Source organism: Mizuhopecten yessoensis, unplaced genomic scaffold (assembly GCF_002113885.1).
Source record: "Mizuhopecten yessoensis strain PY_sf001 unplaced genomic scaffold, ASM211388v2 scaffold443, whole genome shotgun sequence".
NCBI lineage: Eukaryota > Metazoa > Mollusca > Bivalvia > Pectinida > Pectinidae > Mizuhopecten > Mizuhopecten yessoensis.
Window position 1 is genome coordinate 212,026 of NW_018403549.1, and position 12,721 is coordinate 224,746.

A 12,721-nucleotide genomic window follows, 5' to 3' on the forward strand; every position below is an offset into this window, starting at 1 on the left:
CTAACCCAAAAAGACGGAGTAAGTTAGACGATCGAACTAAACAGCCGGACGGAACAGCCGGACGGAACGACCCAATGAAATAATTGGACGATAGGGACGGTCGAAATAACCGAACGGAACGATTTAGCTGATACGAACGAAACAGACGAAACATACGAACGGTGCTCGAACGGTGAACGATCGCTTTCTAGACGCTAGACTACCGCTAACCGCACGCAAGCCGCACGCAGAACGAACTGAACCTAGGTGGATACTTGGGCGTAATTCTAACTGTATACTTGATTAAGAATTACCTGTAAATGTAACTTATACTTGGGTAGGAATTTACTGTATATGTACCATAAAACTCGGGTAGGAATTTACTGTAAATGTAACTTATACTTTGGCAAGAATATACTGTAAATGTAACTTATACTTGGGTAAGAATTTACTGTAAATGTAAGTTATACGTGGGTAAGAATTTACTGTAAATGTAACTTATACTTGGGTAAGAATTTACTGTAAATGTAAGTTATACGTGGGTAAGAATTTACTGTAAATGTAACTTATACTTGGGTAAGAATTTACTGTAAATATAACTGATACTTGGGTCAGATTTGACTGTAAATGTAACTTATACTTGGGTAAGAACTAACTGTACATGTACCTTATACTTGAGTAAGAATTTACTCTACATGTTCCTTATTTTTGGGTAGGAATTTACTGTAAATGTAACTTATATTTGGGTAAGAATTAACTGTAAATGTACCCTCCACCTCGCTCAATTATCTACTTCCTAGATATGTGAGCAGATTTTACCCTCCACCTCGCTCAATTATCTACTTCCTAGATATGTGAACAGATTTACCCTCCACCTCGCTCAATGATCTACTACCTAGATATGAGTAGAAAAACAAAGCATCTATGAATTTAAAGTTGTGTCTTATTGTTATATTTAAGGTTTTTTGTTAACAGCTTGACAACAGTTGAAATTATTTTGTTGACAACATCTTCGTTTGGTTTGATGGCCAAATATTGATCAGTCTGTACACTTTCCCACATGAACAAGTTATGTCCTTCAACTAGGCTACTTGGCTGCTTATTAGAGGCTGAATATATTGAACAGTGTACTGGACGATAGCAGCCTTGGAATGTCCTTCTAATACTCTTTCAGATATCCTGACAATGTGCTGTCTAATAAAGAATACATTCACCAGTCTGATCGTATATACATCACGATACACTTTAAGTCATGGCCACTGCGGACTTTTCTGCATCCAGTGTTTACCTTAATTTACACGGCATATGTCGTCCTAGAATCAGACAACTCGTTTTCTTCTGAATCATCTTGTCTTTTTCCAACGTATTTTACGAATGATAACCATTTTTCTTATTCATTATTTTGCTCCCGTTTTTTTGCATTTTAGTTCGCAATATATTAGTCTCTTGGTGTTTTCTAAATTTGAGACATCAAACTTTTGCCTTACGCTGGAAAAATCTATTTTTTGCAATGATAAATTCGCCCCTCATGTTTGACTGATATGCTTACTCTACAATTTACGTATTTTCGAAATAGACGAAGTAACAATTACAGCGAAAAATGTCCAATACACAATAGAAAGAAGTAATTTCATATTGACGACTAAAATAATAATTCAAGAATAAGTCATAACTCTCAGGATAGATCCTGCATTTATGGGGCTGATAAAAGAGTCATACCAGTTGGGTTGTTGTCAATGTGATTCTTCATAATGTACATGGCATCCCTGGTCTTCCCTGATCCTGTCCCTGCCCAGATGATTGAATTATCTCCTTTTAGACCATCCTGTGCTATTTCCATTTGATAATCACGAAGGGAGAAGTCTCCGTTGATGTCAGGTCCATTTTCTGTCAGGTCTAGTATTTGGTAGAAAACAAAGTTAGCTATTGGAAGGATAAATTATAGACCTATAGATCCAGAATTACTGAACAAGGTCACACCTACTATAATATCGTTCTGCTCAGAAATATATTCAATAATTAGAGATCATCAAACACGTTTTCAAAGTTTGTTATGAATTGGCTACGGTTGTGTTTTGAGGTTTAATGTTCCCGTAGCAGCTGTGTTAATATGAAAACGGCTGATCATGTTGGTTTCTTCAGTGTCAACAAAGGGGAAGACCGAGAAGATAACTTCGATAATTTAGACTCCCCTCAATACACTCACCCATCAGTTGAAAATAAATATCAAAATGAACAAACAAACATGATGAATTTATTTTACCCGTTTCAAGCTTTCTCATTTTTATTTACAACTTTATATAAAAAAACACTTTATAGTACACAACTTTGTGTACCGAATGAGGATCACATTGAAATAACGGAGAATATTCACTTACCAGAACGGTCATATTTCGGACGATCCAGGCTGTTCATGATGATATCGCCTGACGCTTCACGTGTGTACACTATACTTATGTCGGCCGACGTATCACGTGAGACCTCCATAACGTCAGTTGTGCTCTCAACAAGCTTGGGGTCTTTGTATGCAACACATAATATTACACACATTATGTAATCATTGATATTGTCATAATAATGTCCGTTAGATATCACATACCTATTTGATTGGTTTAGTTCTTTTTCAAAACATATCTAAATTGTTGTCTTATGTATCCTAGTGCTACAAGAGGCCTAGCGGCTTTGACGGTCACCTGAGGTAAGCAATTTTGAACGCAATCGTTATCAGTATGTAAATAAACAGCACGTGGACGTATATAACTCTTACCCTATCCCATAAACAAAACATGGATCTATATAAATAAACAAAACATGTTTTGTTTTGTGTTTGTATTATGTAACGGCCCTTCGACAATGTAAGTCATTTAGGGCCGACAATACTGTTAAAAACAACATTCACGAAAATAAACACATCAAACCAAAACTTAATAGGTTAACATAAGTAAAGGATTAAACAAATACATAAAATCGAACAAATTGGCTGCACAATATATCATATCTTATTGTAAATAAATATACAACATTTGATATAGCGCTCGATCTAGCTAACATAAGCCACTCTAAAGCGCTTTACAGTACATAGATATACAATTTATTTTGTACAGTCAATACAATTAGCATATATATTAATCAATACATTTTTTGAGGAATTCGCAGGAGTTGCCTTATCATGCGATAACTACTAGTCCTATGCCTGAGTGTGTGCTGGAGATGTATTGTGTAAAGTTCAATAGAGTGTAAATAGTCAAATATTAATTGCACAGAAACTGTATCGAATAATCTGCTCATAGATGGTACATCATAAAATCTGTCACGTATTTGTTTGAAATCAGCGCATTCAATCATAAAGTGTTTGACTGTAAATGGTTGATCGTATGCTTGACAATAAGGCTGGTCTTCCTTACGCAAAATGTAACAATGGATCTATCTAAATAAACAAAACAGGGACGTACTTAAAACAACACATTTATATATACATAAACATCACGTTGACGTACGGTGTATAAATGAATAACAGGTGAACGTTTATAAATAAACAAAAATAAACGAATATAAATAAACAACCCATTGACATATAAATTAACAACACACATGACCGTACATAAGTAATCAGCACATGGATGCATATAACGCTTACCTCTAAACAATACAGTGATACAATTTAATAACCATCACGTGGACGTACAGTGTATAACTAAACAACACACATGACCGTACATAAGTAATCAGCACGTGGATGTATATAACCCTTACCCCTAAACAATACAGTGATCTATATCAATAAACAGCACATGGATGTATATAAATAAACATCACATGAAAGTGTATAAATAAACAACAAATGGGTTACTTTAAATAAACAATCCAACAGCATCATCTAATTATAAATACCTCTAAAATATATCAAGATGAGGTTACCATAGTACTATGATTTACCTTTTCAAGAACATAATATGTCAAACCTTTAATGTCCAGGTCATCACCAATACATTGTCTCAGGAGTGTCCTATCTGCCCCGCCAGAACTTATTCCCAAGATTCAGCAGTAGGATTCGCGAACTACACCCATCCGCTACATGTATCAGCAATACGTGCAACCTACTTCATCTGTATTCTCAAAGAGCTATATGCGATTTGACCTACCTGACCTCCAATATAGTAATAACCCTACAGATGATTTACCAGGAGTGACCTACTTACCATCGAAGTTATATTCATCCTCCAGTTCCTCCGCCAGATAAACCATATTCTCTGCTCGTAAGGCTTCAATAAATTCTGCTGCCCTTTTCGAGCAAGGTATGTGCATTTTTTGTCTGTTCCATCTAACCAGGCCATCTTTAATCTTATCCTCTAACTGTCGATGGTTGTGATTGATATGGTCTATGTTAACACTAGTCAAACCTAGATGTATCAACAAGCTATCCCAAAATCTACCGATCCTCTTCGGTAGATCAGTGATTAATGACAAGTCCGAGAATAGCTCAGCCACTGAAACAGGTAAATATACGGTGAGTTGCAGTGTTTTTACACAATGTACCTTTTTGTTGTTTCGTCGTTTTTGTATTAAAAGTTCAAACATTATTACGTTTATTTTCATTTCGCTTTAAAGTTCGTTTTCTATCTCTTAGCTTTCACGACGCGGGCATTAGATACAGCTGGAATGATATACAACATCAGAGCATACATACACCCTTGGCGTGCACATCTTGAGATGTTGATGTATGAAGATGTGAACCAATTTGTTTGTATACAGGTTTGAGGACGTTAAGCAACATTTCTACCCGTTTACTACAAGAGGCCCGCCTGGTATCAATCTCACAACTTTAACCTTAAACATTGATTTAAATAAAGCTACAGGCAAAATATCAGTGTCTTAATTTCAAGTCATTCAAAAGAACGTTTCAAAATATTTAAAAATTTGACCCCTGTGACCTTGAAAGTCAAACATGGACTTTAAGTTGAACTTAATTGCCCTTCACCAAAGAATTCAACTTTTCAAAGATCACCACCCTATAACTTCTGTTGAAGAAGATGACTTTTAACGAGTTATACACAATTGAGCAGATATGGCCTTGAAAGAGTGTCTAAATAATTCACATGAACAAACAATCACCCTGGACCTTTGGGTTATCCAGAAAATGTTTTATGATTTCATCTTATTTGACCCTTGTAACCTTAATAATTGTTGAAGGTCATTCCTTTGAAGCAACTTGGTAGCCCTACATCTTAGCATGCTTCTGACTACATATCATCCCCCTAGAACTTTTGGTTATACAGTAGTAGTCTTTTAAATGTTTGTAAAGACAATGAACCCCAATGATGTGGAATATGGGCGAAATTTGAACTAACTTGGTAGTCCTTCATTCCAGTATGTTTATAGTCAAATACAATCACCCTAGACCTTTTGATTATTCAAAAGTGTTGTTTAAATTTGATTTAAGAGAATTGGCCCTGTCACTTTGAATATGGGAAAATGTCATTAATTTGAACAAACCTATTAGCCCTTCATTCTTGCCCGCTTCTGGCCAAATAGCATCAGCCTGGACCTTCGGGTTATTCAGAAGAGTTCGTTTAAATGTTATAACCTAGTTGATCTCTATGACCTTGAATATGAGGGAAAATCATTCAAATATACATTTCTCATTTTGAGGCAGACCTACCACGGAGCCATAGACGGACACTGAGAGAAGTAAAATCAGGGAACATCTCAAAATTATTTTCATTTCATCTGTATTAAGGATTCCTGTCCGCTGCTTGCGACAACACACATCCCCTGATTTTTTGGGTCATACTGAAATCCGAAATTCGCTCCCCTCCCCATATTTAAATATTTTGTTTGTGTTGCATGGATAAATTCCATGAAAGCTGTGTTTTAAAAATAAATCGAAAATGGCAATAACCTGAATTAATTTCTACTTTTTTTCGGTTGCTGTTTTTCAGGGGAATAAACAAGAACATATGCCAATACAGAAAACCATTCCTTTTATGGCTCATAGTGAACCTTATGTAGTGTTTAAACAGATGACAGAATAATAAAGGTCGCTTCGTCTCCATCATGTTACTGTTGCAAAGGAACATTTATAAACGTTACTTCGCCACAGAGGGATGCTTATAAACGTCCTTTTGTCCAACCACCTCTATAAAAAAATGCATAGGAAAATAATGTCGAAAATGTGTGGAACAAGTACCTTCAGCTTTACGCTATTATAAAAAGACACCGTGTAAGCGTTAAACCTTTCTTTCGAAATATGGAAATATCGTGTCCCAAGAGGTTTTTGGATGACACATTTAATCTACAAATGAATATGAGATCCCTGTCGCTCTTGTAAAATACAAACTTCTTCCAACTGATTATTTTGGCTCGGGAAAGTTCTGTTAACTCAATCGGCGTCAGAAAAATACAATAGACATCCTGGGTGAGATCTTTAACGGAGATATTGAAATATCAATATACCACGGTCACAAACCTGCCGCCTTGAGCCACGAAAAAGACTATAACGACTGTGGTTACCGGTTACATAATTTCTTACCTGTGTCTCCATTTAATGTTACCTGTTCGCTTACCTGTAGTCACTTTACATGTGTGTGTATACACTCTGACATACCCTATACACTACGTTCCATATAAAATTATTTTTGAAATGACCCCTGTATTTGCCTGTCTAGGTCTCTGTCTCCACGCTCCGTGCTAGGTCTACCCCAAAATGAGAAAAGTCTTTTAGAAAGACTTTGTAGCCCTTCTTCCCAACATATTTCTTGTATAATATCATCACCCTTTACCTTTCGTTTATCGGAAGAAGTCGTTTAAAGATTTCAACAAATTTGATCCCTGTGTTTGTGAAACTGTATTATAATCTGTAATATAAGTTATATTATCTCTTCTCCAATTAACCTCCAGTAGTTTTATAATTTTTTATGATAATTCCATATTCTCCAGGCCGTTTTATGTTTTACATAGCTACTGCTTTTGTTACAAATGGACAATGATTTGTCAATATGATCTCTCCCCATTAGTGAGTTTATTTTCTATATACTGTATCGATTCTTGTCTCGTGTTGAATAAACAAGATTAAAATCTTGTCTGTTCTTTTTACACCTTCAAATAATTCTGTTTTGAAGTAACCGCATTCCCCATTTTTTATCGCCTTAAAATTAGAAAGTGATAAATGTTCAAATACATTGAAATAGACAGAATAAAGCTCAATATCATTACCTATGGGAAAAAAAACTGTTACACACTTTTCAAACATTTGACCAATGTGACATTGAACATTTATGAAGGTCACTCCTTCTAAAAATCCGAAAGTCTTTTTAGCGTTTTTCTTGTCAAACATAACCACTTTAGCCTTTATTTGGTAGTTTTCGACATCTTTTATCATTAAGACGTTGAATTCAGGGAATTGTGAAACACTCAGACTTGATAGACCTTATCTGAGCCTGTGTTTGACAAGATATCATCACCCTCGGCTTCTTGGTTCAGAAGTGGTTTAAAGGTTGTTTTTTAATTTATTTTACCCTATGACCATATATAGAGACAGCTGAGTCGGCTTCTTGGTTCAGAAATCGTTTACACTATGACAGAGGGTCCAGAACACTGCAGCACAGCTGGTTACTCGTACTCGAAAGAGAGAGCACATCACACCTGTGCTATATTCATTGCACTGATGACCTGTACGATACTGGTCGCAGTACAAAATGTTGGTGTACACAAACAAGGCACTGAATAGCTTGTTACCCTGTAGCAGCCGTCACGATCACTACGGTCTGAATCAGAATTATTGTTGTGTGTCTCAAAATCTCGTACTGTGACCTATGGAAACCGTTGCTTTAGGAGGGTTTCGGCCACGTTGTAGAATAGCTTACCATCTGCTATTAGAAAATCAAATATCCTGGACAAATTCAAGAGGGACATCAAAACTTACCTCTTCACATCTGCATTTTAGGATCTCTGCAAAGACGTCATGTAAATACCACCCTTTATTTGTTCAATAACATGGTGTGTGTGTATGTGAACATTGCTTGCTTAAATGTATAAAAGTGATTGTAAGCCTTTGCTTTTGTTTCACAATTATAACTAATACTGTTATCCATATGTTGTAAAGCGCTTTTGAGTAATTTTACAAATTATATAGGACGCTATATAAATGTTGTATATTATTATTATTATTATTATTATTATCATATATAGAGAAAGTTACGAACCTGATCAATAATCTAGGCGTTTCAGTTCTGAACAGTTGTTTTAAGTTTTTGAGAGAAAAAACCCAAGACCTTTTACATAAATAATAACTCATCATCCATGTAAGCTACTATCAAAATATCATGAGTCCAGGCCATTTTGTTCTATTGAAAGTGTCGTTTTTAGTTTCTTGACATATTTAATCTCTGTGACATTGACAAAAGGTCAAGTTCATATTTTTTCATAAACGTTGTTTGCCTATATCCATAGAAAGAGACAGTCTAAAGTTGTGACCCATAGCCTTTCTTTCCGATGGAAAGATTGTTTTTTAAGTTTTAACTTTATTTGATCCATGTGACCTTTAGTGTATTACAAGGTCTTTTTATTTGAAATCTTTCTCGGGCCCCGTTCTAGGAAGGTACCAGTACAATATCAAAAGACAAAGGAACTTTTAGTTCTTAAGAAGTTGTTTGAAGTTTTACATTTCTCTAACAACTGCGACCCTGAATAAACGTCAAGGTGTTTACACTTAATAACTGATTTAAGTTCCATCCCAAGTTACTACAACAATAATACCATGACCACAACCCTAACACAAATACAACCCTAATACCATGACAACAGCCCTAATATCATGACTACAGCCCTAATACCATGACTACAGCCCTAATACCATGACTACAGCCCTAATACCATGACTCCAGCCCTAATACAATGACTACAGCCCTAATACCATGACTACAGCCCTAATACCATGACTACAGCCCTAATTCAATGACTACAACCCTAACACGATGACTTCAGCCCTAATGCCATGACTTCAATTCTAATACCATGACTACAACCCTTATGCCATGACTTCAGCCCTAATACCATGACTTCAACGCTAATACCATGACCTCAGCCCTAATACCATAACCACAACCCTAATGCCATGACTACAACCCTAATACCATGACTTCAGCCCTAATACCATGACTACAACCATAATGCCATGATTTCAATTCTAATACCATGACTACAACCCTTATGCCATGACTTCAGCCTAAATACCATTACTACAACCCTAATACCATGACTACAACCATAATACCATGACTTAACCCAAATACGATGACTACAGCCCTAACACCATGACTACAACCCAAATACCATGACTACAGCCCTAATACCATGACTTTAGCCCTAACACCATGACTACAACCCTAATACCATGACTTTAGCCCTAATACATTGACTATAACCCTAACACCATGACAACAATCCTAATACCATGACTACATCTTTTTCTGTTTTTCAGAATAAGTAGTTTTTAGTTTTTTGACATGTTCGAATCCTGTTAAAAGTAGCTAAAGGTCATTTTTATCTAGGTTGCGCTTTAACATTTTACTGACATACTTTCACTAATAGCGAGAACAATTACCAGGTGTATTATATATCATATCATTATAATAAAACAAAGGGGAAATGTGTTAATGATTAGAAAATAATGACAATTTTGTAGACTTTATTGTTGAGGACTGGCTGCTATCTTTTTGCCTATGTATGAGTCAAGCTGTACTGGCGTGTTTATTCCGATAACGAGGTCGAACTCTAAATGTACCCAATACTGTATTAGTTGACAGCATAGAGTGGCAATGTGAACAATCGTTTCCGTATGTTCACGGGTCAATTTATGTCTTATATATAAACATTTTAGCGTGAGTAACTCGTATATGTCCATGTGTTCACGAACGTACAACATCAAACGTATGTACACGAACGTACAACATCATACGCATGTACACGAATGTACAACATCAAACGTATGTACACAAACGCACCACATCAAACGTATGTACACGAACGTACAATATCATACGTATGTACACGAACGTACAACATCATACGTATGTACACGAACGTACAACATCATATGTATGTTCACGATCGTACAACATCAAACGTATGTACACTAACGTACAACATCATACGTATGTACACGAACGTACAACATCATACGTATGTAAACAAACGCACCACATCAAACGTATGTACACGAACGTACAATTTCATACGTATGTACACGAACGTACAACATCATACGAGTGTACACGAACGTACAACATCATACGTATGTAAACAAACGCACCACATCAAACGTATGTACACGAACGGACAATATCATACGTATGTACACGAACGTACAACGTCATACGTATGTACACCAACGTACAACATCATACGTATGTACACGAACGTACAACGTCATACGTATCTACACGAACGTACAATATCATATGTATGTACAGGAACGTACAAATTCATACGTGTGTACACGATCGTACAACGTTATACGTATCTACACGAACGTACAACATCATACGTATGTACACAAACGTACAACATCATACGTATGTACACGAACGTCCAACATCATATGTATGTTCACGATCGTACAACATCAACCGTATGTACACTAACGTACAACATCATACGTATGTACACGAACGTACAACGTCATACGTATGTACACCAACGTACAACATCATACGTATGTACACGAACGTAGAATATCATACGTATGTACATGAACGTACAATAACATACGTATGTACACGAACGTACAACATCATACGAGTGTACACGAACGTACAACATCATACGTATGTAAACAAACGCACCACATCAAACGTATGTACACGAACGTACAATTTCATACGTATGTACACGAACGTACAACATCATATGTATGTTCCCGATCGTACAACATCAAACGTATGTACACTAACGTACAACATCATACGTATGTACACGAACGTACAACATCATACGAGTGTACACGAACGTACAACATCATACGTATGTAAACAAACGCACCACATCAAACGTATGTACACGAACGTACAATTTCATACGTATGTACACGAACGTACAACATCATACGTGTGTACACGAACGTACAACATAATACGTATGTACATGAACGTACAACATCATACGTATGTACACAAACGTACAACATCATACGTATGTACACGAACGTACAATATCATACGTGTGTACCCGATTGTACAACGTCATACGTATGTACACGAACGTACAACATCATACTATGTACACGAACGTACAACATCATACGTAGGTACATGAACGTACAACATCATACGTTTGTACACGAACGTACAACATCATACGTATGTACATGAACGTACAACATCATACTATGTACATGAACGTACAACCTCATACGTGTGTCCACGAATGTTAGCCACATTAATGAGTGATAGGACCGAAGGCCGACTATACCATTTATATACTGTCTGGCATGTATGTACCCTACGCCCTGATCGCCAATTCATCGAGTTAAACACATTGTTATAATTATTGTCACACACCTGTAACTGAATGCGTACCACCCTATCCGGGTATATAGTCTACAGCTGTATTGGTTACTTGTGTAACGTGTGGTACATGTAAATGGCTAAGAATGTTTCAGTCATACTTACATGGTTACTTGTGTAACGTGTGGTACATGTTAACGGCCAGGAATGTTTAGTCATACTTACACGGTTACTTGTGTAACGTGTGGTACATGTAAATGGCTAAGAATGTTTCAGTCATACTTACACGGTTACTTGTATAACGTGTGGTACATGTAAACGGCTAAGAATGTTTTAATCATACTTACATGGTTACTTGTGTAACGTGTGGTACATGTAAACGGCCAGGAATGTTCAGTCATACTTACATGGTTACTTGTGTAACGTGTGGTACATGTAAACGACTAGAATGTTTCAGTCCTACTTACATGGTTTCTTCACGGCTGTCGCCATCGCACTAGGCACCAAGGTCACTAAACAGACCTGATAGTTAACTCCTTCTTCGAATCAATTTTCACTTTCGATATCTCCTTTTTCGGAACACAAGACTAAATACATATTACTAAGCATACTCAGTATACTACATTCAGGTACACTGTAATATACCCGACACGTACTGGCGCGGTAACTACTTCCGCATTGGTAGACATTTACGTTACTGACGCGGTATAGCCTTTGTATAATACACGGTCTATGATTTTAAGGTGGCTCCACACATCGTCATCAGCGTCCATTTTCGTGACGTACTTCCGGAAAAAGTACAGCTCGGACTCAATTATCTTGATCGAAATGTGCATGTACACCGTGTCGTCATTTCCGTATTGCGTATCGGGCATTCAATATCGTAGTGCAAATTATAGTAACACCTGGGCCGTTTTCGTTTAAACGGTCAAACCGATCGGACCACTGTTGTTCGTTTATTAAATAAGGTCGGACCTAGTAATCTGATGCTGCTTTCAGGCGAGTCTTGAGAAAGCCTTGCAAGGCCTGCATACACATTTGCAGGTCCGCCAGGATTCATACCCGAAATTGTTACATTTATAAACGGTCAAACCGGTTGTTTCGCATAAACGAACAGGCCCCTGAGCTGGTAAACAATAATACACGTGCGTGCCGATGATATGTCAACACCCGATATCGAGATTTTACCGGAAAATGTATAATCACACGTACTTCAGGAATAAAGCTTTCCAATTCATAGA

General features: G+C 36.7%; 1 protein-coding gene across 1 annotated transcript in view; it reads right to left on the bottom strand.

Moving 5' to 3' along the window:
- Positions 1-12,252, bottom strand: part of LOC110449326 — a 33,587-nt gene extending 21,335 nt beyond the window's left edge. The window contains exons 1-4 of the mRNA XM_021496110.1: positions 11,948-12,252; positions 4,179-4,466; positions 2,358-2,498; positions 1,699-1,875 (exon numbers count right to left, since the gene is read on the bottom strand). Of these exons, the coding sequence (XP_021351785.1) occupies positions 1,699-1,875; positions 2,358-2,498; positions 4,179-4,466; positions 11,948-11,972 (631 nt within the window). The 5' untranslated portion in view covers positions 11,973-12,252. The remainder of the gene's footprint in view (positions 1-1,698; positions 1,876-2,357; positions 2,499-4,178; positions 4,467-11,947) is intronic.
- Positions 12,253-12,721: the final 469 nt, after the last annotated feature.